A 26,453-nucleotide genomic window follows, 5' to 3' on the forward strand; every position below is an offset into this window, starting at 1 on the left:
GGCTGCGAGCGGCACGTCCGCCACAGGGCAACATAATGCAATGCCTCCCAAGTACCATGTAGGTCAGCGTGTCTCCTTCGGATCTGCACTATGCACTGTCCGATATATTGGTCCGGTAGAAGGAACCGGTGAAGAAAAAGAATGGCTTGGGGTTGAGTGGGATGACCCTACACGTGGGAAGCATAATGGGGGGCACAAAAGGAGGAAATATTTTACTTGTAGGACACCACATGATGATTATTTGTTTCCTGATTGTGTTAATGCTAATTTTTATGTAGGTCTGAGCGGTTCCCAGACTGCGGGCTCTTTCGTGCGTTCAACTAGGCCCGCGGATCCTGAACAGAGCTTCGTAGAAGCCGTTCACGAGAAGTACGCCACCGAGATCACTACCCAGCTCACCCCGGTGGCTCTGGATAAGCAGATAGAGATCTCTGGTAAGGTTGTAGAAAAAGTAGGCTTCGACAAGATCAGAAAGCAACTCGCGCAGCTCAATGAGTTGAAAATTGTCTTAGTCGATGGACTCCGTATAAACTGCGCGGAGAAACCAAGTAGGACCATTCGGGAAACGTGTCCCAAGATTGTGGAGCTTGATCTCAGTCGAAATCTATTTGAGGACTTTGAAGTGGTTGTGCATGTATGTGGTGGGCTTGACAATCTTCGAACGCTGAAACTCAAGTAAGTATTTCTCCCAAACTTGGCATATGCAGCAATTAACACAATCATAGTGGCAACAGATTTGCTCCTGTTAATTCGAATGAAGGTCCAAGAAGTGAATTTGACGGGGTCAGGGACTTGGAACTGGATGACATACTCGTGCCTTTCCCTGAGTTGGTGGGTATTGCAAGGCAATTCCCATCCTTAAAAACTCTCACGGCGGAGTCCAATTATTTCACCAAAATCCCTTGTCCACTGGAGGCACGGGATTTGGTTTCCTTGACTCTCGACTATAATAAGTTCACTAGTCTTTCGGATTTGTCTCCGTTAGCATGTTTAGATTCTCTTGAAACACTCCACCTTAAGGGAAATGACATATCCAAGATCACGCCTGTGACGGACGGAACTGGCAAGCCTAGTCCTACGACTCCGGAAACATTATGTGTGTTTGGGGCCAAGTTGCAGTATGTCGACTTGTCCTATAACGCTATTGATACGTGGGAATTTGTGGATGCATTGCCATCGATATTCCCTGGGTTGACTGCCTTGCGGCTTTCACACAACCCTATCTATGAAGGAAATGCAAAGGGAAGCAGTTCATCAACGGGTCCCGAAGAGGCCTACATGTTTGCAGTTGCTCGTCTAAAAAACCTTAAGGCACTCAACTTCAGCACCATCTCGACGACAGATCGAACAAACGCTGAGATGTTCTATCTTTCACGCATCGCCAAGGCGATGGCAGAAGTACCAGAAAGCGAGGAATACAGTGTGATTGCTAAACATCCGCGTTACGCGGACCTTTGCGATATATATGGACCTCCGGTCATTGTTCGAAAAGTATCTGGGACAATCGACCCAAATTTCCTCGAGGCCCGGCTGATCAACTTCCAATTTTACATACCGAAAGGCCCAAACCAAGAAGAAGCAATCACCAAGGAGCGGGAAATCCCAATAACGTTTGATATATACCGAGTGAAAGGGATTGTTGGGAAAATGTTTGGCATCCCGCCCCTGAAAACTCGATTGATATGGGAAACTGGACAGTGGGATCCAGTCGCTGGATATGAAGAGGAAGGCGGCAGTGATGATGAGTGGGAAGGGGCAGTAATAGACGCACCACCGGAAGGAGCAGATTCGAATCCGGGCAAATGGATGGAAAGGGAAGTCGAGATTGTGGATTCTACCCGTCAGATCGGCTTTTGTGTGGATGGAAATGAGGTTAAGGTCCGGGTGGAACTTCGACAGGATTATAGCAGCTAGTTGAGTTGAATGCATTGTCATCACGCTGTTTGCTCGACAGCGAATAGATCTCTGCTTGCGATTATCACCGAAGTACTGTTTGTGCACGTTTTAGACGACGCAATCGAGTTGGTTTGCTAGCGGAGATATTTACCGCGATTTGCCATTCTTTTCCATTTACACGTCCCATGAACAAACGATTCTAACAAAAAAAAAATTGATTACAAGTGTTGTCTAGACTTTATATATATCCACTTCATTAAGACTTCTTTCACGGCTATGACCTCCATGAAATTTATTGAGACTCTTTATTCGTTGCTAAAGGCGTCTTCACTTGTTTCCACTGTCTCATTTTAAGATTTCTCAAACACCCACACTACAATATGTCTCCAAAAACCCAACCCCGCAAACCATGGCCAAGTTATTTTATTGTCCGTACCACCGGTGAAGTTGTCCCTCTCATCGCGGTTGATGAGCTACCACAAGACGTTAATATTGCCGGTGTTCCCCGTGAGCTTGACCTCAAGGAGGCCATCGGCATGCTTAACTTGGGCCTCCAAAAGAGCTGTGGGGCATCCTACAAAATCACTCACGAGAAGGCAAAAGTTCAGGGGCAAAGTAATGGATTAGCGGCGGAGCCTACAACCCAGTCGAGGTAAATTCCTTCCTTTGAGAATGTTCTCATAGATGTCAACTGACTAACTCCTGACAGCGCCAACATCGCCGGCCTTTCTACCTCCACACGGCTTCGAACAAGTCCAAATATCAAAGCCCCACTGGTAGTACCCTCTTCAACACCTTCCACTACCATGCAGCAGAAACCACGGCGTCAAATCTGCCGCTACTGGTGCGCGAATGGCATTTGCAAATGGGGTCTACAATGCCGCCACCACCACATGATGCCCATGGACTTGCCAGGCTTGCAAGAAATCGGATTAAATGACTGGCCTATTTGGTATCGACGCTCCAATTCCAGTCATTTTGTCACCGACTTGGGCAGAACTAAGGCCAGTAAAACTAGTCAGAGTGAGGGGAGGATTAGGACTAAGAATGCGAAGGGGAGTGCAAGTGTGAGTAGGGGCGTGGAGAGTGTTGAGCAGGCTCTTAGAAAGTTCAGGGAGCTGGATGTTAGTGGAAAGGGGAAGGGTAGTGCGTTGGCTGGGGCAAAAAGCAAAAGTGGTGGTAGGTATGGGAGTAAGAACACGGTGGATGATCGTCTTGCGACTAGGGATGCTACGGATTGGGGGGATGATGAAATAACTGTTCATGGGGATGAGGGTTCAGATATTAGCAGTGCTTCTGACGGGGAGGCGATAAAGGTTTTTGGCAAGGGGAAGTTAGTTGATGTTTGAATGTATGTTTCGAAAGGACGGCGAAGATTGGGACGACGAGTAATAAAGGCGTTAGAGTAGAGGTCTGGTATTTCTTGACTTTTGGAATGAACGGCCTGCTGGTTTATTTTTTTGGCAACTCCTTTTTGCTCAACAGGCATAAAGCCAACCCTTTACTTAAAATTCCATGCTAGCACTAGTCACGATCTAGGGGAGTTGTAACCATCCGGTACAAAGCACTTTAGTAACCTACCTAGGAGCCTCACAACCCATAACCACCTACCCAAATTTCAGAGGCTTTCAATATCTTCTTATAGGCCAACTGGTGGTATTATTATGCGTAAAACTGATCGCTCCCTCTAAACTCCTATTTGAATGTGTTATACAACAGCATATATCAAGATCCTACAACTCCTGGCCCCAGTTTCTGTCCCTGCTAGAATACCTACTGCTATTATCATGTTTGACTCATAGATGCGAGCACCGCTGCCGCTTCTCTCGTATCCTCCACAGGCTGTCCCTTCACGGGCGCTGGGCTCTCCGACACGCTTCCTCTCGCCGGAGGTGACAAAGCTGCTGCAGCAGCCGCAACCTTAATCTCCTCCGCGGTTGGTAACGTCGCAGCTCCAGCTAGGACCTCCGCTCTCCGCTCATGGTAGCTAACTTCGCTCTTGATAACCTGGTCTAATAGCACCTCTTTCTCCGCCCATTCTTTCGATCGGATTTGCTCCATTTCCTCGCATTGGCGTTTCAATGCCTCTGCCTCTTCCTCTACCCAGGCTAATTCTCGCCGTAAATACCGCCACAGCCCCTCTGGGCCTCGTCCCTCCTCTTCCGGTGTGAAACCAAGTTCGGCAGGGTATGAGGAGGTCCAACGAGCTGGGCTACTGCCATTCGTCGTACCGTTCGTAGCCCCAGCCGATGGATCTTCGGATTGGGATTGAGAGGCCTTGAGGATGAGTTTCAGCCGCCGTGAAGTCTTCGCAGGCTGCATCGATTTAGGTATTGGGTCTGAAGGGCGGAGAGCTTCGGTTTCGTGAACTGTCCGCATGTGCTTTGCCAGCGCATCAGAACGTGTGAAGGCACGATCGCATTCTATAACCGCAGAATTAGCATCGCTGTCCATGTCCATGTTCAAGTATACGGGTCCACTTACCAGGCAGTGCGCAGTAGAAGGGCTTCTCTCTGGTGTGGCTCCTCATATGTGCTTTCAAGGCGTAGCCACTCGCATGCGGCAAGCTCTTCCTATTGCAATCCATCCACTCACAGGTATACTTCTTCTGCCTCGTCTCGATATGCTCATTGTGAATGTGTTCCACCAACCGATCCATATTCTCCAGATCCCCAGCGTCGCAGCCGTCCCAGGCGCATACCGTCACCTGCTCATGGTTTTCGTCATCTTCTGGTCGCAGATTGCTCGGCGAGCTGGGAACTTCGCCTTCAGTATCGGAAGATTCTGAGACGGCGTCCTCTATCTTTTGACGCTTTGCGGGAGGCATGGGCATGTGGGATGCTACATATTCTGCTTCGAAGGCGTCACTGGAGATTGTTGAAAGGGGAGATCCAACGGGAGATTCGTCAGCCATGGTGAGACAGATTCAATCGTTTGCAATCGTATACACTATGGAGTGAATTTCAGTTTGAATGCGGCAGGCTGCAAGTGCAAATGCAATGTACATGTACAGTTGCGCCTTCTTGCTGGCTTCTAGAGTTTCTAGTTGCGGCGTCGCGCCTAGAAGCTGTTGTCGGGATGCGCTCGCGTGTGTTGCCGATGCCACAGCCCATGCGCCACATCTCCACAGAACAAAGCATTTCTTCTGATCAATATTTCACTCGTAAAACAACGCATTCTCCAACTACATCACCAATGTTATCCAGCAACGCCCACTTCTAACCTAGCTTTGTTATGTGCCCAGGGTGACCACTGATATAGTGAGTATTGCATTTCGCCCCTCTTACATCTCCATTTCTTCTTCTTGCTATGATGAATAACCAAAAGAGTTCTGCAATTCGGATGACTGCCATGCGGCGGTCAAAGTCGACTTCTTTTACATTACACACTTTTCCTGAGCATACACATAAAACCATTACATTGATCTATTTACCCTTGATATTATGGCAAAGAAAGCGTCGCTAACAGTTCACCCCTCTAAGAATGTCGAGTGTGTAGCAGGATAACGGGTTCCGGCCACCTCGAACTTCTTCAGTATGGAATAGATGGCAGCAGCCTCCCCATTACTTAGTTCGACAACCTTCGAGTTCTCTAAAACACGGTCTACCTTCGTAGCTCCCGGAATAGGGAAGATTTCTGGATTGCCATCCCTCTTGGAGAGATGCCTGACCCAATTGATGGCGAGTTGTGCTGGTGTGCAGCCCTTCTCCCGTGCAAGTTCCTCCACCTTTTGGACAAGCTCCAAGTTCTTCGCGTAGTTCTCTCCTTGGAACCGTGGGAAATGGTGACGCATATCAGTCTCAGCAAGGTCCGCTGGGGTTTTAATGTCTCCTGTTAACAACCCCCGGGAAAGTGGTGAGTAACTAATCCTCCGTTAGTGGTGGATGAACTTGAATACCTATTATATATACGTACGCAACGATAGGAATATTATGCTCTGCACACGCAGCCGCAACGCCGTTGTTCAATATATCCAATGAGAACATGGAGAGCTCCACTTCGCAAGCTGCAATTTTGGCGACTTTGGCCGCTCTGTGGATGGTAGCTGCTGAAACCTCGCTCAACGAAATACCTCCTATCTTGCCAGCTTTGACATAGTCATCTATCGCCTTGACAGTATCCTCGATCGGAGTCTTCTTATCCATCCTTGCACTCTCGAACAAATCAATTTTCTTTTTCCCGTCCAGTACCTTCAAGCAGTTCTCCACAGATCTCTTGATGCCCTCAGGGCTTGGATCGGGTCCCCCACCAGCATGAGAGAGTGCACCTTTGATAGACAGAATAACTTTATCCGCATCTTCAGGATACTTGGTAAAGTACTGATTAAGAAGATGGAGAGAGTTGTATTCTGGTGTTCCATAAAATTCGCCTCCATTCCAGAAGTTGCACCCAGCGTCCAGGGCGGTCTTCATCACTTGGATTGATTCCTCAACATCTTTGGCGTTTAGCCTCCAGGTCAAGCCTTTGAACCGATAAGTACAAGTATACCCCACACGGATTTTAGAGTTGAAGGTGAGCGACTTACCCATCAAGCCGTAGCCGATAGGACCAATTTCTTTCCCCAGAATTTGAGGCATGTTTTAGTTGTGACTTTAGCTTTTGGCGTTGAAAACCGCTGTGAGGTGATGGCGCTAAATAAACAAGTAAAGTTCGTTGATCTGAGTGTGAGTTGTGAATATCTTGTTGAGAATTCTCTGGACCATGGGATTCGCCTTTGTTTATATTATATCTCAACTAGTCTATCACTATTAGCAGTGGTGTATAGACTATACCCTTGTAGTACTGTGCGGGATTTATTCTAATCCGTGGAGTTAAAGGAGAACTGTAACTCCAGTAACTCCATCGCAGTGGTGTGGCGTGCGGGGGCGGCGCGGGTGAATTAACATTCCGGACATACGACCGCTGCTACGGAGGTAAAGCTCGGCGTCCGTTATGGAGATTCGGGGTCATAGTTGTCCACAGACATTTGAGTTGATCTTTATTCGACGATATTTTCCTTTTAATGATTCTCTACCAAGATGGCGGGGTTTTCGAGGGGTTGTAAGTACCAGCCCCGGTGTTCCTGTTGCTCCTTTACAGTCGGAGCACTCCTCAGGGATTTATCCTTCCGCATAGCAAAACCTATGTTGTTCAAGTTCAATAATCGGTGGGCAATGGGTTTTAGTGGTTTCGAGTTAGGACATTATTATAGCCAGTGCCTTATATCCGAACCTATGGGGGGGGTTAATCCCTATTGTGACCATAGCCCAAGCCAAGGGGTATCTTCCATGTGATGACGCGTTGCTGCAGTCGGCTAAGTGCATCCAATGCAGAAGTCAATGCTCTATACGAATCTCTCATTAGTTCTATTTCAAAAGACTCTTGTTAAGATTCAGTTCAGAAATACTATGAAAGAGAATTTGAGTACAGCAGCACAAATCGATCCTCCAAATACATCCAAAATCCACATACGGATATATAAACCGCTAAAAAATAGAAGACTGGGTTATTATATACCTATATTACCTATATCAAGAGACCACATCGCGTTGCTTCCATTCATCCATACCTCTGATCATCATTCCCCTTAACCCTACTTCTTCCACCCCACAAGCCTCACTACCAAGCTTCCGCAAACGCTCAAATACAGACCCGTCACTTTCAACCCTTCCTTTAACTTCTGCGGCAGAGATTCTGACTCGGGAATCCAATGCGATGCTAAAGCTCTAGTATCGTCCGGATATACTTCCTCCTTAACTTGTGCGCTCTCCCTCTCCGCAAACCCTTCATAAAATTTCCTTAAGTTGTGTAGTTTCTCTACTAGATCCCGCTCATAGAACCTCTTGGAAAACTGCAAGAGCGAAAACAAAACGCAATCCCCAATCGTAACTCCGCTTCCCTCGCTGTCCGTGGTATTTTTCGGTCCCTCAAAGCGTCGATCATCTTGATAATACTCTTCAAGAACCTTAAGGGTCTTGCGGCAAGATTCCATCGCAAGCCTTGAAGACTTTGGGTCTTGCTCTTCCATGAGGGCAAACATTGCATTCCCCTTATGAGCCGCAGTTGAGAAATACGTCGTTGCTTCTTCGGCTAGCAAGACGATCTCTCTCGTCCGAGCCCTTTCTTCCGGCGTTTTGCCACGCATGCTTGGTGCTGCTTGTTGGAATCGGCTCTCAGGATTATCGCAGACATCTTCGAAGTATTCCATTATAGCGATGGATTGCTTAATATGTTCATCAGGTCCAGTGACAAGGATAGGTAGCGTCCCAGGAGGTTTCCCCGGAGCAACCATTTTTAACCCAGACATTGTACATGTGGTGATCTTCAAATCTGGGGAATTGAGTAGGCGTTTTTCTGAGAGGTAGAGGAGGAGGCGTTGGGGGTAGAGCCCGCCGTGGATGACGAACAGTTCTTGGGGCATTTTGGCTCTGATTTGCGGATAATGGATATATGAAAACCAAGGCTGTGTGGATGGAATTTATAGATATATATCTACATATTAAAAATTAAGGTGCTGTGAGAGTAGTTAAGGGGTAATTATCTAGGGTTAAGTAGTGTTGGGCTCAGGGGAGGAGTTTTGGACAAGAGAAAATGTCTCCGAAAAGTCCCCACGTCGTAAGCCTTGACCATTTTATTTTATTTGAACACGAATAATAGCAAGGGACACCAATCGGAAGCCTACATTTAGTCCATCTACAATCTAATGGTTAAACCTAGGGTACTGGCCTAGTGCCATTGGATAACATACATAGGAGCCAGTGGGAAACCAAATATTCTCGGTCCACATGTCCTATTTGGGCCTGAGCAACTAGTACCCTAGCAACCATAATTTGAAGCCCATCTTGAACTCGTTAGGCCGAATGTCCATTTACTCTCCTGTACTCTACATTTCCCCATCAGAAACTGTAGTGGGAACCCCCCAATATTCTGCATTTTTCCCAATCAGCTTGCCTTCTTCATTTGCCTTTTCTTCTCACTCGCAGCCTCCTTATTGCTGAAAGGAAACCCGCTGGTTCTCTTATCAGCGCCCGTCTTTCTGCTAATCCGGCCGCTACTGCTCGCAAATAGAAGACACCATAAACCAACACTCGCAAGCGCCCCTGAACCCACAGCTCCTAGCATGTAAGGCATTTCACCCACGGTAGTATATTTCATGTAGCAGTATAAAGTCGCGGCAGAGTGGTATATTAGGCTTATTGTCAAAGTAGGCACCGCGTAGGGTGCTTTTGGATCGGCCTTGTCGGTCGTGACCCCTGCGTCGGTGGCTGAAGGAAAGTTAGCTTCATGTCTAATTACTTGCATTGAGTGAGCAGAGCCAACATACTATCGGAAAATGTGGATGTTAGAGGGACAGAGCCGGTAAGGAGAACAACCATCACGCCCAAGGCGAGGAGGGCCATTCCCAACGACCGCGAGAAATACTCTTCAAGAGCTGTTCCTACTGTTAGAGATGGATGTATTGAGAATAGTAATTGTAGTTGTATAGACTAACGTGTCGAGTCTCGGACCTCTGGTGACAGAAGAGCAATCACTATCTTCGGAGACAGGATTAATGGAGCCGCTTGGAGGGCAAGCCACCCTGCTGTTCCATAGGTATACGAGTAGAAGACCTTTGAATGGGGTGTTAGTATTAGTTCCCATATCTAGTAGACGTAGATGCAGTTAGGGGATACGTACATCCATCTTGTACTTAATGTACGGAGCCAGTTCCTATTTTTATTGGTAACTTTAGGAAGAATTTGTTGGTGGTAGAAAGAAGAATGCGGCTGGATTTGAGAGGAATATAAAGCTGTCGAGAAAGCCGACGTGAGCAAGTAGATTCAGGTACGAAGCTCAAGGCACTTTAGAGGTTCACAAGAATCAGTATTCAAGGATCATACGTCATACTCAGTCCTTATCCATTACTGCCCCAGGCACACACATTATTAGCGCGGGGCAAACGAGGCTGAAATCTTGATCCTTGCTAGCGCACCCCTGCAGCTTGGACATTTCCGAGCGCAATCGGAGATGCTTGATTAGCAATATCAACTCCGATAAAGTAAACTCCAAAAATATATATGGACTGACTCTTGCATCTTCAGGACGGGAGCCGTCGGAAACTCCCAAAACCAACCTCAATCCCAATACGCACTGCGATAGTTTATTGTTTATAGCAATAATTTCTTCATATACAACTATCAGAAAAGGGATACAGTTTTCCCAAACCAGAGCGGCGCACTGCGCTCGCTCCCCCACTCGCCACCCCGCCAACCGCAATCATGAGCGCCATCCTCTCCGCAGACGATCTCAACGACTTCATTTCCCCAGGCGTTGCATGTATTAAGCCGGTCGAAACTCTCCCGGCAGCAGAGCCTGCGGTTCCCACTGATAACGTACTTTTCCCTTCCTTTTTTCCTTGCCATTGTTCCCCCGCCAAACACCAGCCTTATACTAACAACCATGCTCAGCAGGAAGATGCATACGAAGTATCCTTTAACACTGAACCACCACCACCACAAGCTGATCTTCCACCCGCCCAAATATCCCTAACAGACTGCCTTGCATGTTCCGGCTGCGTTACATCCGCCGAAGCTGTGCTCGTCTCTCTACAATCACATGCCGAAGTACTCTCCGAACTGGATTCCGGGCCAGGACTGCGCTTATCTGCCGATGGGACTAGAGTTGAGAATCTGGATACAGGCGGGAAATTATACGTTGCGAGCGTCAGCCCACAGTCGCGTGCAAGTATTGCTGCTGCGTATGGGGTGACGGAGAAAGAGGCTGGGTATATGATCGACCAGTTACTCAGCGGACCGAGAGGACTGAAGAGCCGTGCTGTTTATAGAAATGGGTTTCAATGGGTGGTGGATACGAATATAACAAGGGAGGCATGTTTAGTACTTGGGACGGAGGAGGTAATGGCCTCACTGACGGCTGCCTCCGGGAATGTGGATGATCTTGAGAACGGGGATGCAAAGAAACAACCCACAAAACCGATATTGACGTCTTCATGTCCCGGGTGGATATGTTACGCCGAGAAGACACACCCTCACATTTTACCACACCTATCACGATTAAAATCACCACAGGCATTGATGGGAACATTGCTGAAGACGGCTCTCAGTCGGAAACTTGGCATTTCCCCAGATAGAATATGGCATGTAGCTATCATGCCATGTTTTGACAAGAAGTTGGAGGCCAGTCGTGAAGAGCTCACGGATGCTGTGTGGGAAGGCACGGGCACTCGTGGCGTTCGAGATGTCGACTGTGTCATCACCAGCAAGGAGCTACTTATGCTGGCAGATTCCAGACGAGTCGACTTTGCCAAACTTCCTCGTACACCTATTCCTCGGCGAATACCATTCCTGGATCCAAAGCTGGATTCATTTCTCTTCCCTACCCGGCGGGCCACAAATGGCAACTCAGCCGCTGGTACTTCAGGGGGTAACCTCCACTACATCCTCCAGTATTTTGCATCCCAGCATGAAGGTGCTTCGATCCAAACAACGCGTGGACGAAATGCGGATGTACTGGATTGTTCAGTTACATCGGCAGACGGCGAAACTCTTTTCAAGGCTGCAAGATACTATGGGTTCCGGAATATCCAGAATCTTGTTCGGCGGCTGAAACCCGTCAGACCATCCCGAATGCCGGGTGGCAAGCCAATTGGCAGCGCCAGGAAAGGAGGAGCCAAGGCTAATGGCCCAGACTATGCCTACGTCGAGGTCATGGCGTGCCCGGGCGGGTGTACGAATGGTGGTGGGCAGATAAAAGTTGACGACCCAGTGATTACTGGGGTTGAGACTTCAGAGGTCAACCCTGGACCTCCAGAGCAGAAGCAGTGGTTGGCCAAAGTAGATGAGGCGTATTTCTCCGGTGAGGACGTTTTTGGTGAGGACATTACCATGGAGGATCGGCATGATATGGTAGACGGAATTTCTCCTTCGTATATTAAAGATACCCTGGCGTATTGGGCGGCCACGACAGGCATAGGTTTGGATAGATTGGCGTACACGAGTTACCGCGAGGTAATTAGCGACGTTGGAAAGAATGTTGGCGATGCCGAGAGGGTGATTGAGATCGCTGGGAAGATTGGTGGCGGATGGTGATATAGGGTAGTTATAATCAACTCTTGTTCCCGCCTCTTTTTGTGAACACAAACCCTCCTCTACCACTACCGTCTGGTCCTCTAGGTGCTCGAATAATCTGTTCGTCATCCCGAGGCGTCGAGGTGCCTGAACGTGAACCCTCCCCACTGCGCTTCTCTATCCTAACTCCTGGCTTCGGTGTGTAATTGGGATCGTAGAGCTCCTTAGGCCCCGATTGACTATCTGGTCGCCGGTGCTCATGTCGCCCTACGTCCCTCCCACGACCCTTCCCCCTATTTCCCTTGCCATTGCCATCTTCTGCACCGGCAGAGGTAGGGGGAGTAATAGTGCCGGGTGACGATCCCCTAGCTGGGCTCCCTAAGATCCTCGCGCGAGCTTCATCATATCGCTTCTGCCTCTCCTCCCTTTCTCGCTGCGCTTTCAACCGTAGCTCTTCAGGCGTTGGCCGGTCCTTCTTCTCATCCTCCTCATCCTTATCATCCTCTATTGTCATTTTAGATAATCCAGTAATAGGGTCAATCTTCTGAATCACTTTCGGTGACGGCTTGCGACTGAGGACTTTGAGAGCTGGTTTGAACTCGGTCTTGAGCGGGACATTGTCATTCGCCGCGAGGAAGTGGAATGTCTCGGGTTCATCGCTGTAAATGTTTAATTAATGGTTTAATAGCAGGATTAAATGACATATATAATAACGTACGCTGATTCCCATATCTTCTTATTCGTTTCAGCATGTCTGGCTAAACGGTCTGCTTTGGAGATCTTGACCTCCTCTTCCACCTTTGCGACTTCTGCTTCTTTATCTGCTTTGTCGGCCTCGGCTTCCCAATCATCATCCCATGCATCCGGAACGGCAGCCTTCTTAGGCATTTCGGGGGTTGTTGATTGTCTTGGGAGATTGATAGAAGGAGGGGAAGATTTGGATGATGGATCCTCCGAGTTGATCGCGAGTTCGGAGTAGGCAGCAAAAGGTGGGGATGGGGAAACCCCGGCGCGAGCGCTCAACTTCGTCCATGTACATGTAGTATCACTGAACATAGAGGTACCTTATATAATAACTGCCCACGAGAAGCGCTTCCACCATAACATAAAGTACCTACCTAATATATCGACGAAGCCCAAATTACCAACTCCGTGCACATAACACATCTACAGTGCGAGAAAAATGGCTTGTAAGTCAAGGACAGCTCTGCCTTCAGCATAAAGCCACAGTAGCTAACAACTCCCAGCTTCACAGCAACCAGCAGACACCTCCGACGCTGTTATGATGGAAGCGGACGCCCCCGACTCCCCTCCAACGTCCCAAACCCAAAGCCCCTCTGCGTCCTTCCATAGGCATCAGCAATCAAACCCCCAGCAATCACAGTCAAACACAAGCGCAAGTCGCACCAATGGCGACGGCATGAAATCCAACTTTGGCACTCCGGGCTCGAGCTGGCTGTCTAAGAAGTTCACCGAGGAGTACGATCGCGCCCAAAGTAACGTGGTGGATAAGAACTGGGACCATAGTTAGTATCCCGGTCTTTGTGATTGCTTAGGTATGCTAACAGATTTGGATAGCGGAGTTTGGTGATCCGCTGATGCAGGACTGAGCGGTTTCGATGATCACAGTGGGAAATTTATGATTATATGAGATTGAAACGATGGGATAACTGGACGGTCTCGGGCGTTGGCTGGTCAGATTCGGGTCCTTATGAGGCTCCTATGGCGTCGAAAGAGGCATAACTATGGATAATTCTCTATCAGCGCATCTGTTTGCAACCTTCCTAATTAAAGTGGAGGATGGACATCAGGAAATAATCGTGAAGAACTATCTATGAGTGGCATATCGGAGAAACAAGCATACTCAAGGGGCATGATGGAGTCAACGGGGCCAGAATGCCGTATTCACCCTATTTGTTCCTTACCTTACATTCTATATGATCTCCGACTGCTTCCGAGTGACCCATCTTTGATTCTTTCTATGAGGCCTTATTTTAGTGGTTCTGGCTGCGTTTTGTATCATGGATTGCATCAACTTCTGGAATCAAGCATGATATCCTCGACTGCTGATGCTAATGGAAAACACCATTTGAAGCCCTGGGGAAACATTATTAGGCCCGCCTGAAGCATGTATGATGCGAATTTATTCAGATGCTTCTATTGATTAGAGTGGTATCTTTTCTAGCAATGCTTACACAATAAGTAAGATCTTCTACTCAATCCCGTAAGTGAGTCCTGCCATGATCGACTCGAATGACTTTCGGTCTCTATGCTGGCCAAATATCTCCCCTCGTTCTTGAAAAGTTGCCTTGACAACATCATCAACGATCCGACGATCCCTTATAGCTAACTCGCGAATAAACGACCTTGACTACACCATCAACAACAAGACGATCCTGTATAGCCACCTCGCCGATGCCAGTATCATCACCACTTCCATGCTCCAGCCATCTTTTCAACAAATCGTTGCTCTCCTTCGGCTTGACATCATCGCCCCTGGTTCCCACAGTGACATGAGCGACCTCATTCACAGATTCCCAGTTCTCGCTCACAAGTCTAGCCACAATAGCCATGATACGGTCATCCCACACGATCTGGAATAATAGTTAGTGAAGTTCATTGCACCTAGAAGCTTCAAATGGAACTTACCCTCTCAAGTTGGACCTTGCAATCGCCTAACTTATTATCCCAGGGGTCGGCTGAAGAAAGCATATCACAGTACTTTTGCCAGAGCTCTGGATGAGCTTTCGAGGACGCACGATGAATGAGCGTAACGTGGAAATCGGGTTGGACACGGCGATTTTCCTGTAGCTGTTTGAAGAATCTACCCTTGTTTGACGAGATGGAAGCAAAAGCTGTCTCAATTGCATCTAGGGTAACTTCCTTAGGCAGAGCAACAGAAATATACTCTACTGGGCGAGGCTTCTTTACTGCTATCGGCTGCTGCTTGGGCTGTTGTTCATCACACAATATTAGCGGAGTGGTTGGATAGCGCGAATCGCTTCCCTTGCGGTACTTCCATACCTCTTGTTGCTTTTGCTTCTTCTCCCTCTTTTTGCTCCCCCCAACTTCATGCCTAAGGTCGGGCTTGTATTCGCTCAGAGCAAATTTGATAGCTTCGTCAAGATCATCGCTCGACGGCATGGTTGTAAATAGCTTCGGATATTTGGAGTATAATTGCGCGACTGTGGTTTCCAAGTTGTCACGCGAGTCCTGGGTAGGATCAAGATCAATTACAAAGTCGAATCCGTCATCTGGTCCCGAATATGGATTTAGTTCCTCAAAACGATGGATAAACCCTTCCATAATTCCAAGAACTTTATTCACATCCGTCGCTGCCTGAATGGTTTGATGATTGTCGCCGCGGGCAAGAACTCTATTCTGAGTGACTTCTCGAATCTTGTCGAGTCCCTCCTTGGAATGCACAAAGTTCAGGGCAACGAGTCGTACATGAGGATGTGTTGCATGGACATCGTCTATGAGCTGTTGTCTTTCATGTCGTGAGGCATTATTTCGATCGGCGAACACAGCAGGGGCCTCTTCTAGCTGCCACAAGACCTCTCTTGTAAATCGAGGAGGTCGACCCTTTCCAGTAATGTTATCATTCTGGATGTGGCCCCAGCCGAAGAGATGCACCAGTGCGAGCGCAATTGTTGTCTTTCCGCATCCGAGGGTCGCAATGGGGACCAAGATGATATCCTTAGACACATCGGCAGGAGCACCACCACCGCCTTCTTCATATTCCTGTCGGATGATATCAGAGCCTCGCAGGTTCTTTTCTTTCAAGAAGTCATTCCGTAGTTTGATGATGCCATGGTTATGCTGGTATTGCTGGCCTAACTGTGAGTTTTCGGCAAGCCTCTTCTTTGCGTAGTGTAAGTATTCCTCCGTGATTTTTATATGCTTCTTGAACCGAGGTGGCCGAGCAGAAATGATTGCCTTCGTGCATTCGCGCCATTGCCGGTACATCAAATAGGGTTCTTCGAATTTGTATTTGAAAAACCAATCTGCGTAAGGACCTCCCGAAGCAACACGAGACTTGCATCGGATGACGAAGCCTTCGACATCACGTCCATCATAATGGCCAGTTTCAGCGACTTCGTCCAAGAAAGCCTTTGTGCTTTGGATATCTTCCTTGACAAGAAAGTCGGTTTTCCGAAAGCCCCACTCCTCCGCGTAAGCTTGTACTTGAGCACCAGAGTATGTCATGAATTCCGGAAGATTAATGTTGACCCCGTGCAGATAGAGTCCTGCATCATCCTTTCCATAGGCTAGAATGTGCTCTTCGAAGTCATCATCGCACAACTCAGCTACCGCGGTAGCATTTCTTCTTCGAAGGTCTTTTGCTAACTCTCCCCGGGTCTTGCCTACGGTGGCGAGATGCTTGTCAACCCATTCCTCAGCAGCTTTTGCATGACTGACGCCGTCAGCTCTAATTCCCGTAGAGTGCTTGCTGCAAACCAGCAGAGTGCCGTCATGGAGGCCACTGAGAAAGATGATGCAGCCGTTCTCTTTCAAGCTGAGCTCGTATGGGCCTTTGGTGTTTTTTTCGACGTTGTCCCACTTGGTGGCGCTGGTTTCGTCTACATTGTGGAATTTGTCATAGCCACGCACTGAAATTTCGGGTTGACCCCTCTCGTTCTTTCCGGTGAAGAGACCGCGAGCGTATGTGGGAAGATCGTCACGCTTGTAATCCCAATCTTGGAACCGCCAGGAGGTAACAACGAGTTTTTCTGGTGAATCGGAAACCTTGAAGTCCGTACTTTTGCAACTGAAGGTCTTCTTTTTGGCGCCTCTACCTCCTTTGGTGCCCTGCTCGAGGCCACGAAGTACGGTCTGCACGTCTTGAACGTCCTGCGGCGCGTATGGGACGTCCGTGGGAGCCGCCATGGTTGCCGCCATAGTTGAAAATTTCCTTGGTGGGGAGAAGAGAAGTGAGATTGATTTTGATATTGAGATGGAAGAAGAGCGGGTCGGGCTGCTGAATGTGCCTCGCCAGGAAAAGAGAAGCCGTGGAAAGATGCAGACCCGGGACATTCAGAGTAGCACGCTGACTGAGTAGCTGTATTTGTACTGGCACGCGTAGCCGGGTACAAGAGATGAGCAGGGGAAGTCAAGTAAGACGCTCAGGTTCAGGTTGGGGTGTGACTGCACGCCGGACTGTGGGATTCAGCCTTGTTGGAGGATGACTCGAACTCCAGCAGAGGCGCCCATGGAAATTGAATTAAATAAATACCTAGGCGCGGTGACAAGGCTGAGTCGGTGACTACAAGGCTAATCTCGATTGTTTCCCAAGGAGATCAGCAACTGTTCGGCGGAAAAGGGCGAACGATGTTGACTTTGTTGATGGTGTTTCCCGATCTACCGTATAATAAAAAGCATCTAGACCTAGGCGCACAAAGCAAAACGCCACAACTTCGACAACTCCCTTATCCACTTATCCTTATCACTATCAGTCGCCCTAGGCCGTGACAATAAAGCGGCGTCCCCAAACATAATTCAGCCCTCAACTTATTCTGCATTTGCCTTCTAAGAAATGCCTTGTTTCGAAGATGTAGATACTTAGACTATAGATTTGCATTTATGAAGAAGGCCTAGCTTAAGTCCTGTGAAATTAGGCATATACTCCTTATTTAAACTAAATGCTGGAAGTCTACTTCACAGTGCCGCTTTTTGCCCTTGCAGGCATCCTAGCTCTATCCCACTCCCATTTATTAATAAGTACGTCAGCCTTGTGTCTTGGGGCTTTAATTTTTTGTTTGCAGCAAGCAGAAGTGCTGTCGACCGCAACATCTGGTACTCGACGTTGTCACCCACGTCGCAATGGCTGCTACTTCTCAATCCCAGACTTCAAACCCTTTCCTACTGGCAGCCGACAACTCGCCCTCCCTCCTGCCGTTGTTGCGATCTGACCCCTCTCTCGCATCCGCCCAAGACGAGCATGGATACTCCCTTTTGCATGCTGCCTGCTCGTACAACCACTTGGACCTGCTCCGGAGCCTAGTAAACGAATTTCATGTCAATGTCAATCTAGTGGATGAGGATGGTGACACAGCACTGTTTGTTGCCGAGACGCTGGACTGTGCAAAGATACTAGTGGAGGAGTTGCATGCGGACATCTCAATCAGGAACATTGACGGCAAGACAGCGAGGGAGACGATCGCTGAGGATGACGACTTCCCCCAGGTTGCCGTATACCTGCGAGTGAAGGAGTTGGAGGCTGGCATACCCCAGACGAATGGCGTCGCTGGTCCACCAGTGACCAATGGCCAAGGACCTCCGCCGCTGGTACCTGAGGGTATGAACATTCAATTCGGCGAAATGGTCCCAGAAGAGGAACTTGGAGAAGTGGTTGATCCAGAGTTCCGGCGGAGGATAGAAGAGCTAGCAGCAAGGGATGACTTCCAGGGCGAAGAAGGGCAAAGACAACTGCGAGAGCTCGTCACGGAGGTGTTGAGAGGCGAAGTCACAGAAAGGGATGTGCGCAGACGGACTAGTTGATGGAAATTTCGTTCATCTACACTATGCCCCACAGAACATACTCGTTCGGTGTATCGGGGAGCTTCAATATGGTACTTGCCCTAGTTTCCCCAGACCACCCATCAGCGAAACCGCCTACACAATAAGCGAACCAGGAGTCTCGAGGGATGTGTGGCAATATCAGGGCGAAGGTCTCATGGGCCCATGAAGGAGCTATGAAGCCTTGCCATGTCAATTTAACCAATCCACCACTTGCAACAGAATCGGCTGGTAGCGCATAACGAGAAAGGAAAGGGTCGATTTTGTCTCCGACTTTGACCCGTGGGCTGTCGAGCAGGATGAGGGATAGCCACTCGTGGAGTTCTACTGCATAGTCTTCGAAGTCGGCATCATATTTGGAATCTTTATCCGCAGTCGGTTTAAGGGGTGGTATGCTGGCTCTAATGTTTTGTGATACCACAGGGGAAACAGTTTTCTTGGTTGGGAAATGTATATCCAGTGGATCAGGCGTCGTCGCTATCCACCAGTTAGTTTATATAGATACGGAACTCTACTTCGGGCCATCGAACCTGTGGTTGCTAAATCATGGAAGAGCCATGTGACTGGTGCTGTGAGGACGTTCTTGAATGCGTAAACGATCCTATCAAACCCCTTTTTGCCATGTAGCATGGATGGAAGACGTAGATTGATCTCAACAACTAAGATGGCATTAATAAACCGGCCTAGTCAACGATTGGTTGTAATGTTACTTACCCCATCGAGGCTTGGTTCCCCGTTTACCTTTAAGACCATCTGGCTTTCCAACCAGACCAGCCCGTTCATACTTTTCCTTTTCCAAATGCAAAGTTAATATTCCTAAATAAAGAATTAATATATATAAGAATAAACCAAGCTATTCAGCCTTACCGTCTCTCAGTTTGTATACATTGTCAACGCCCATGTTTCCCTCCGAGAGCATCAAAATATTCCCTAAAAGATTAATCAACAATTGGTATATCAAATGGACACCGAAAATATTGAACAAACCTCTCTTAATATATTCATTAAAGAAATCCCCTTCTAGAAGAACGCTCAGAGGTAAAATAACACGGCTGAAAACAGGCCACCTTGGCTCGAGCGACTTGATAAGGTCATTTTTAACAATCTCATAGACTTCTTCTGGGAGCACGAGATCAACCTATTCAAATTGTTAGTACCGGAAACGAAAAAGGTCTGAGTCAGCGTACCTTGGAGACGAATGGGTGACTTAAAATGGCTGAGAAAGGCTTTCTCTTGATAGGAGGTTCTTTCGGGTTCACATGACCCATTGTGCCATGTGTAACAAGACATTTAGGCTCGTTCTTAGTGTCCTCAGGGAAATCTAGCATCTTTGAGAGTTTATCCGTTTTTAATGGACTTGGCTTTTGTATTGTTGGGCGTTCGGGGAAGGGCGTGATGTTGTGTCGAAGTTGATGATGGTCCAGAGTTGGGACCAGGGTGTGGCGCTAGTGAAATCGACATGAATATTTCAAAAGCACTTTGCACTTTCCTACTCAATAATAAAGGCAAGAAAATTTCTTTTCACACTTTGATACTCCATGGACTGTAGCCCCCTAGACAGTCTAGGAGGCGCTTATAATGATGATGGAGTACATGATCAGATTTACCCACGTGCATGAGACGTTTCGTCTGCCCGAAATTCAAGCCCTTGCAGTCCTCGAAGGAATCGATCTAGAAGTCAGCTCATACAATTCAGATGTGCGTGAATACTCACCTCTTGATTATCCTCCTGCTTACACGTGGAAGTCACCATTTTGCATTGTGAAATTGCCGTCGGAAGATGCAGCCATCAGGCTCTTGAGGAGAAGTGTACTTGCCAAAGCGATATACGAACACTGGGGCAGTGGAGCCAATTATGAGGAGCTTCATCAAAATGTCCGAGAGACTTCACAGCATCTGTGGCATCTCTACAAAGATAGTTCTTTTAAATTCACCGTCGACTCGTTCCAAGGAACACGGACCATGGCTGAGCAACGACAGTTGATTGAAGACTTCAGTTTCCTTGCTTTTGAGGGGCCGATCAGGATGAAAGGCGCGGATCAACACTTTTGCATCTCCGAGGACTGGCAACGCGATGTTTTCCCTTTTACAATTAAGGATCCCCGAAAAATCCATTTGGGACGGTTTCTTAGCGAGGGCCAGAGAGATATTATCGGCAAGTACGATCTGAAGAAGCGAAAATACATATGTACTACATCTATGGATGCCGAACTTGCTCTGATCACCGCAAATATAACCCTAGCGGCTCCTGGAAAGTTGTTCTATGACCCATTCGTTGGCTCTGGTAGTTTCCCTGTTGCCTGTGCCCACTTTGGCGCCCTCGCCTTTGGGAGTGATATCGATGGCCGCAGCATCAGGGGAAAGGGCAAGTCGAATCTCTTTACTAACTTTGTCCAATATGGTCTCACGAACCAGTACGGTGATAGCTTCATAGCTGATCTTACCCACACACCCCTCAGGGAAGCAAGGCTCTTTGATGGGATTATTTGTGACCCACCCTATGGCGTCCGGGAAGGGCTGAAAGTATTGGGAAGTAGGGATCCCACGAAACCAAAGGTGCCAGTGTACAGAGACGGAAAGGCTCATCATACGTTAGTATCTCGATAATATATCTCAGCCTGGATACTGAAATATCTTTAGGGAAGATGCCTATATGCCGCCAAAACGGCCGTACAGCTTCCTGGCTATGCTAGACGACATATTGGAATTCGCGTCTATATCGCTGGTTGATGGTGGGCGGCTCTCATTCTGGATGCCCACTGCGAATGACGAAGATCAAGAAATTACCATACCCCAGCATCAATGCCTCGAACTGACGAGTGTCTGTACCCAGACTTTTAACAAATGTAAAGGACTCACATTTAATTCTTGATTTTTGGCTAACGGTGTTTGTAGGGTCAAGAAAACTTATAACATATAAGAGAATTCCTAACTCCGAGGTTATTAATACTCCCCGGGAAGAGAGAGTGAAGGAGAGCGGAGTTAGTGCAGATGATCTTAATCCATTCAGGAAGGGGTACTTCAAAGGGTTTAAAACTGCCTTTAGATGAGTAGCATTCTACCGAATGTTTTACTTCCTGCCTCATTCCCGAATTGCTGCAGTCCAGAGCTAACTGGTCCTGGGTCCCAACAACCCGGTCTACATCATATCTCCTGGTCACCAACGAGAAATCCCGAACGCCATGTGCATGCTTAGAACCACGTATCAGTGGCAGAGAGCAAGGCGGAGGGTACGGTTACAAGTGTTTAGGAAAGGGTATCTTTTGCTAGGCATTACTTAATAATGCGCTGCCTACCAAATCAGCAAAAGGTCGAAAAGAGGAAACTAGCTTGCCAGGCATAGTCGTCCCGATGAAATATATTATCTTTGATGACATACATGGTCCCGAACTTCGTTATCTTGACGATTCTTCATTCATCTCCCATCTCACAGTCATGATATTTCATCGTTTGAAACTGCTGTCATCGCCTCGACAGTGTATGGCGTCTTGGTAAATTCCATCCACGCAAATGAGCATGTGCCGATTATCTATCCCACTTCCATGCCGGTTTAAGGACGACCTCTTATGCACAATTCCCCTATAGGTACTAGTAAACTCTCGGACTCTGGAGTCTCCCAATCTCCCGACGCCATAAAATTCGACAGCCCTCTACTTCAGATCCCCTATGAAGCTCCAATGAGCACCATGTAATATACACCAACCCACCAAATATCCCCGCTATAATTTCTCAATCTGCCTAGTAGTTCTCTCCATCTCTCTTTTCACCTCAGCCCTCAACTTGCCAGCCAACTCCGCCGCCTCCTCCTCATCCAAATCCGTCCTCTGGCCGCGTCCAAACATCGTAAATGATCGGTTCCGCAGCTCGGGCGTCAGGGCAGGCCGAGGGATGATGTGGAAATGTACGTGAGGTACCACTTGTGCGGCCGCAGCTCCTATTCGTCCAGATATTAGCTTTCATATGCCATTGGACAATGTAAAACATCTTTTGCCAACTCCCTTCTCGCCGCTAGTTCCTACGTAAAGAACCCCGAAGAGAAACGGCAGGGTCAATTGAGAAATCGCCCATTACCATTGTTTTGCACAATATTCCAATCCCACACTCCAGTAACCCGAGCGAGAATCCGACTCAACCTGGGTAACCATAGCCCTAATTCGGTCGCCTCACTCTCGCTCACGTCCGAGATCTTCTCATGATGGCGTCGCGTCGTGACAAGTAGGTGCCCCCGGGCCAATGGCATGATGTCGAGGAAGGCCATGCATTGTTCTGTGGAGAGGACGACGAACGCGGAGGGGCTTGTGAGCTCGTGGTTTTGATCCGGGGAAGTCGATGGCGACCAGTGAGAGGCGATTGTGCAGAAGGGACACCCTTCTTCCATGGTGGGCTATCGCTGTACTGGATGAGAAGCGGCGGGTGGCTCGAAGGACGTGTTATTGCAGTGAGGTGTTGTCCATGGCGGGTTTTGTTGAAGGTGATGTGATAGTGGGTTAGAAAGCTGCTTGAACTCTTGTCGTTGCGCCAGCCGAGGTTAAACTCCGATAAGCTTTTATGAATCACTTAGTGTACAGTATCACCAGAGCTTATTACCGGGACAAGCTTTGAATTAGATGTTTGGGAAATGGCTGTTTTAATATTCTATTTATACCAACAAGCTTAGCCCTAAAGAGGAAACCGTTAGGAAACAACAATGCTATAGTCTGGATATGAAGCGTCATATTGCTACCTATACACTGATGGCACGAAGTTTCAGGTCTGTGCCAACACGCTGAATCATTGATACTCCGTACAGGTAGGATAAACGCCGCTGCCAAAACAGAATCCCCCCTTGAATTGCCCCTAACACCATAGCTTATTTGAAAAGTCACCAATCGTCATCTTCATCGGATCCGTAATTTACCAGGCTCACTGAGGCTTTCTTCTGAGCTCCAGGCTGTGTAGCTGGAGCAGAATTTGCTATGCTAGTTGTAGCTTTAGCCTGCTGTGTCTGAGCAGGAGCTGGGATTTTGACGGCTTTAGATGGTGTTGCCGCGTCAATCTTCGTTGAAGGAGGATCGATTGACGAAGGCTTCACGGATGGGACTGTACGCTTTTTGTCTTCATTGGCCGTAGATGCCCTCCGAATCCTGACGCCCTTGAACACTTCTTTCTCTTTCGTACGTTTGCGTTTTCGTCCACCCACTACCCAAACCTCTTCTTCCACAGTAGGCGACGTGTCGTCCGCATTTGCTGCATCATCGCTGCCTCTCCGCGCCTTTTTGTCAGCTTCTTCTTGCTGTTGCCTGAATAGAGCAAGCCCCTCTGCGGTCTCCTTCTTCACCCGTGCCTCTTCAGCCCTGGTACTCTCGAGTACGGAATCTAGGAATTCCGCCTCATCCTCGTCGAGGGCGCGGAACTGGTTCTTGAGCCTGTGTGCCTCGTCGAAAGCGTCTTGTTTGGCAGCTAGTCATTCAAAGCACCCCTACGTGATCAGTCCGAGAACCATGGTAAACACTGGGCTGGTATGTCTTATTGCATGAGATACCTTTGTTTGCTTCCAAGGTCTCAAATAAACTCTTGCCGTCGGCCTGGCGAGCTTGTTCCGCCTTTCGTCGGTGGTTGGCCTCGATTTCCTGCTGGGCAGCTAGCCATTCGTCGCTCCTCTCAATAGGCGCATCTGCGGTGCCGCCAGATACAAAGCCGGATGACATGGCGGTGTTTTGGATTGAGCAAATGGAGGTTGATGGGGGATGTTACAGGAGCTTGAACCTGGCGAGACCCAGAAATCCAGCGCTGCGAGCTGTGCTTCGCAACCCGGTCTAGAAGGCCGCGCCAGGTGCCAGGTGCCAAGACGATGCGAGTAATACGAGTACCCCTCATCTCACGCTGCTTTACCACGGGAATTTGGTAAAGTAAAACAGTATCAGTATTAATGACCTTGACATTATCTATGACGGAGAGAAAAGAGGGTTTTCCCCATCTAAGGTATGTCAACCAAACTAAGAGGCTGATATGCCGTAATATGATAGCTGCGGCTATCGTAAAGTGGGCTCTCGATTACTGTTCAAGCTGGAGGCCACAGGTACAAAGCCCTATTCTGGCAGTGAAGCTGCTGATAGGCGCGCATCGAGGGACCCCTCCTCGACACTTGGCTGGCTTTCCGCAATTAAGGTGGAACAGGTATTGGAAGGCTCTCCTTGTAGCAAGCTCTCATATTACTCAATCGCGTATAGTCTGGTGGTCTTCCTCCTACAACGAAAGCTCTACGGAGTAGTTAGATAGGTGGGGTTTAGCCTGCAATACAGACCCCCACGCGTCATTGATTTCCAATCTAGTAAAGGGTTTCGGGACTTCACCTATAAGTAAGGTAGGTGCAGCAGGTTTGGAAAAGAATTTCGAATCTCCCACTTCTCCCTTTTATACAAGTAAACATCCCCTCTTTCCCATCCCTCTCAGCAATTCCAACCGCAATAATGGCTGCTACCACCACCTCGTAAGTTTGCCACAGGCTCCCCAGCTGCGCACCCATTCACGTCAAACGCAGAAGCCTGCGGAGACTAGCCAATGTGGCATCCCACCTCTCATTTTCAAGGCCATTTAGCTCACAGCACAATCTCTCCAGTCAAACGGCCACCCTCAACACCGGTGCCAAGATCCCTATCATTGGTCTCGGAACATGGCAATCCCAGCCAAACGAGGTTGAGAAGGCCGTAGAGATTGCTCTTCGGAAGGGATATCGACACATCGATACCGCGGTATGTGATGTGGAATTGCTTTAAACAAGAGGGAACCATGGCTAATTCCAACCTAGCTTGCCTATGGCAACGAGGCGGAGGTCGGTCGGGGAATCAAGAACTCGGGCGTGCCCCGCAGCGAGATCTGGTTGACAACCAAGCTCGACAACCCATGGCACAAGAGAGTCGAGGAGGGAATCAACTCGTCCCTGGAATCCCTCGGCACCGATTACGTCGACCTATATCTTATGCATTGGCCATCATCAACGGACCCCACCGATTTGAAGAAGCATCTCCCAGACTGGAACTTCATTAAGACGTGGCAAGAGATTCAGAAACTCGCAGCCACTGGCAAGGTTAGGAATATTGGTGTATCCAACTTTGGCAGTGAGTACTACTCTGGAAACGTTTTGTTAAAAGCAAATGGCTAACTTTCTCTCAAGTCAAAAATCTCGAAATTCTACTCAATGATCCCTCGTGCAAGGTTTGTTAATCCGTATCTGGGCTGATGGGCAACATCACTAATATTCCTCTAGATCGTCCCAGCTGTTAACCAAGTCGAACTCCACCCCAACAACCCATCCCCAAAGCTCGTTGAGTACTGCAAAACGAAGGGCATCCACTGCACCGGCTACTCCTGCCTCGGCAGCACCAACTCGCCCCTCTACAGCGACAAGACACTCCTCTCGATGGCAGAGGCCAAGGGCAAGACCCCACAACAGGTCTTGCTTGCGTGGGGTATTCAGAAGGGATGGTCTGTGATTCCAAAATCGGTTAACAAGGAACGTATCGAGAAGAACTTCGAGCTGGATGGATGGCAGTTAACAGACGAGGAGATCAAAAAGTTGGATAGTCTTCCGGATAGATTCAAAGTTTGCGGGGATGCTTGGCTGCCAATCAAGGTATTCTTTGGAGATGACGAGTAGATTTATCATAATAGCAAAAGGTTATATATGAACTCGATATATATATTGAAATAAAAGATATGTATATATATATATTGAAATAATACTCTTTTAGAAGCTTTCGACTTTAGTGAAGTTAAAGACACTTCGTGAGTACTTCCCGAGATATCAAATATAGATAAACATAATTGATGAGTGTTCAGATGATCGTATGTACTACGGCTGGAAATCATTGGAGTGTGGAACGGCAACCTGACGAGCCCAAGAAATGCATCCTTCACCCATCACGTTATTCAATTTGTTCCCGACCATGCCCATAGCGTCCAGCCCCCCATGGTATCCTATTCCCCGATCCCAAATCCCAAACTTAAAAGGCA

General features: G+C 48.2%; 15 protein-coding genes across 15 annotated transcripts; 7 read left to right on the forward strand and 8 right to left on the reverse strand.

Moving 5' to 3' along the window:
* Nucleotides 1-40: 40 nt before the first annotated feature.
* Nucleotides 41-1,914, forward strand: BP5553_02251 (uncharacterized protein; the record flags this gene model as incomplete). Its single annotated transcript, XM_032010874.1, has 3 exons — nt 41-173; nt 279-675; nt 726-1,914. The coding sequence occupies 3 exons, from the start codon at nt 41-43 to the stop codon at nt 1,912-1,914; spliced, it is 1,719 nt and encodes a 572-aa protein (XP_031874928.1).
* A 362-nt stretch (nt 1,915-2,276) lies between these two features.
* On the forward strand, nt 2,277-3,245 carry BP5553_02252 (uncharacterized protein; the record flags this gene model as incomplete). Its single annotated transcript, XM_032010875.1, has 2 exons — nt 2,277-2,548; nt 2,606-3,245. 2 exons carry the CDS (start codon nt 2,277-2,279, stop codon nt 3,243-3,245), a joined length of 912 nt encoding a protein of 303 aa, XP_031874929.1.
* A 436-nt stretch (nt 3,246-3,681) lies between these two features.
* On the reverse strand, nt 3,682-4,810 carry BP5553_02253 (Uncharacterized protein; the record flags this gene model as incomplete). Its single annotated transcript, XM_032010876.1, has 2 exons — nt 3,682-4,319; nt 4,381-4,810. 2 exons carry the CDS (start codon nt 4,808-4,810, stop codon nt 3,682-3,684), a joined length of 1,068 nt encoding a protein of 355 aa, XP_031874930.1.
* Nucleotides 4,811-5,365: 555 nt separating this feature from the next.
* On the reverse strand, nt 5,366-6,473 carry BP5553_02254 (NAD(P)-linked oxidoreductase; the record flags this gene model as incomplete). Its single annotated transcript, XM_032010877.1, has 3 exons — nt 5,366-5,759; nt 5,812-6,358; nt 6,422-6,473. 3 exons carry the CDS (start codon nt 6,471-6,473, stop codon nt 5,366-5,368), a joined length of 993 nt encoding a protein of 330 aa, XP_031874931.1.
* Nucleotides 6,474-7,468: 995 nt separating this feature from the next.
* Nucleotides 7,469-8,296, reverse strand: BP5553_02255 (uncharacterized protein; the record flags this gene model as incomplete). Its single annotated transcript, XM_032010878.1, has 1 exon — nt 7,469-8,296. The coding sequence occupies one exon, from the start codon at nt 8,294-8,296 to the stop codon at nt 7,469-7,471; it is 828 nt and encodes a 275-aa protein (XP_031874932.1).
* A 521-nt stretch (nt 8,297-8,817) lies between these two features.
* Nucleotides 8,818-9,558, reverse strand: BP5553_02256 (Uncharacterized protein; the record flags this gene model as incomplete). The annotated part of the gene is made up of 4 exons (XM_032010879.1): nt 8,818-9,140; nt 9,200-9,307; nt 9,368-9,485; nt 9,553-9,558. The coding sequence occupies 4 exons, from the start codon at nt 9,556-9,558 to the stop codon at nt 8,818-8,820; spliced, it is 555 nt and encodes a 184-aa protein (XP_031874933.1).
* A 575-nt stretch (nt 9,559-10,133) lies between these two features.
* BP5553_02257 (putative Cytosolic Fe-S cluster assembly factor NAR1) lies at nt 10,134-11,963 on the forward strand (the record flags this gene model as incomplete). Its single annotated transcript, XM_032010880.1, has 2 exons — nt 10,134-10,247; nt 10,323-11,963. 2 exons carry the CDS (start codon nt 10,134-10,136, stop codon nt 11,961-11,963), a joined length of 1,755 nt encoding a protein of 584 aa, XP_031874934.1.
* Nucleotides 11,964-11,979: 16 nt separating this feature from the next.
* Nucleotides 11,980-12,998, reverse strand: BP5553_02258 (Uncharacterized protein; the record flags this gene model as incomplete). Its single annotated transcript, XM_032010881.1, has 2 exons — nt 11,980-12,601; nt 12,661-12,998. 2 exons carry the CDS (start codon nt 12,996-12,998, stop codon nt 11,980-11,982), a joined length of 960 nt encoding a protein of 319 aa, XP_031874935.1.
* Nucleotides 12,999-13,125: 127 nt separating this feature from the next.
* BP5553_02259 (uncharacterized protein) lies at nt 13,126-13,552 on the forward strand (the record flags this gene model as incomplete). Its single annotated transcript, XM_032010882.1, has 3 exons — nt 13,126-13,132; nt 13,190-13,468; nt 13,521-13,552. The coding sequence occupies 3 exons, from the start codon at nt 13,126-13,128 to the stop codon at nt 13,550-13,552; spliced, it is 318 nt and encodes a 105-aa protein (XP_031874936.1).
* Nucleotides 13,553-14,263: 711 nt separating this feature from the next.
* On the reverse strand, nt 14,264-16,844 carry BP5553_02260 (tRNA ligase; the record flags this gene model as incomplete). Its single annotated transcript, XM_032010883.1, has 2 exons — nt 14,264-14,536; nt 14,592-16,844. 2 exons carry the CDS (start codon nt 16,842-16,844, stop codon nt 14,264-14,266), a joined length of 2,526 nt encoding a protein of 841 aa, XP_031874937.1.
* Nucleotides 16,845-17,765: 921 nt separating this feature from the next.
* Nucleotides 17,766-18,443, forward strand: BP5553_02261 (Ankyrin repeat-containing protein; the record flags this gene model as incomplete). Its single annotated transcript, XM_032010884.1, has 1 exon — nt 17,766-18,443. One exon carries the CDS (start codon nt 17,766-17,768, stop codon nt 18,441-18,443), a length of 678 nt encoding a protein of 225 aa, XP_031874938.1.
* Nucleotides 18,444-18,459: 16 nt separating this feature from the next.
* Nucleotides 18,460-19,789, reverse strand: BP5553_02262 (Uncharacterized protein; the record flags this gene model as incomplete). Its single annotated transcript, XM_032010885.1, has 6 exons — nt 18,460-18,938; nt 18,992-19,120; nt 19,176-19,277; nt 19,329-19,391; nt 19,449-19,599; nt 19,649-19,789. 6 exons carry the CDS (start codon nt 19,787-19,789, stop codon nt 18,460-18,462), a joined length of 1,065 nt encoding a protein of 354 aa, XP_031874939.1.
* A 250-nt stretch (nt 19,790-20,039) lies between these two features.
* Nucleotides 20,040-21,511, forward strand: BP5553_02263 (tRNA guanosine-2'-O-methyltransferase; the record flags this gene model as incomplete). The annotated part of the gene is made up of 3 exons (XM_032010886.1): nt 20,040-21,052; nt 21,102-21,307; nt 21,357-21,511. 3 exons carry the CDS (start codon nt 20,040-20,042, stop codon nt 21,509-21,511), a joined length of 1,374 nt encoding a protein of 457 aa, XP_031874940.1.
* Nucleotides 21,512-23,322: 1,811 nt separating this feature from the next.
* BP5553_02264 (Uncharacterized protein) lies at nt 23,323-24,148 on the reverse strand (the record flags this gene model as incomplete). The annotated part of the gene is made up of 2 exons (XM_032010887.1): nt 23,323-23,900; nt 23,983-24,148. 2 exons carry the CDS (start codon nt 24,146-24,148, stop codon nt 23,323-23,325), a joined length of 744 nt encoding a protein of 247 aa, XP_031874941.1.
* A 762-nt stretch (nt 24,149-24,910) lies between these two features.
* Nucleotides 24,911-26,097, forward strand: BP5553_02265 (Aldo reductase; the record flags this gene model as incomplete). The annotated part of the gene is made up of 5 exons (XM_032010888.1): nt 24,911-24,930; nt 24,982-25,192; nt 25,249-25,558; nt 25,615-25,655; nt 25,708-26,097. 5 exons carry the CDS (start codon nt 24,911-24,913, stop codon nt 26,095-26,097), a joined length of 972 nt encoding a protein of 323 aa, XP_031874942.1.
* Between the last annotated feature and the right edge of the window lie 356 nt (nt 26,098-26,453).

Source organism: Venustampulla echinocandica, assembly GCF_003357145.1.
Source record: "Venustampulla echinocandica strain BP 5553 chromosome Unknown scaffold_0, whole genome shotgun sequence".
NCBI classification, from domain to species: Eukaryota; Fungi; Ascomycota; class Leotiomycetes; order Helotiales; family Pleuroascaceae; genus Venustampulla; species Venustampulla echinocandica.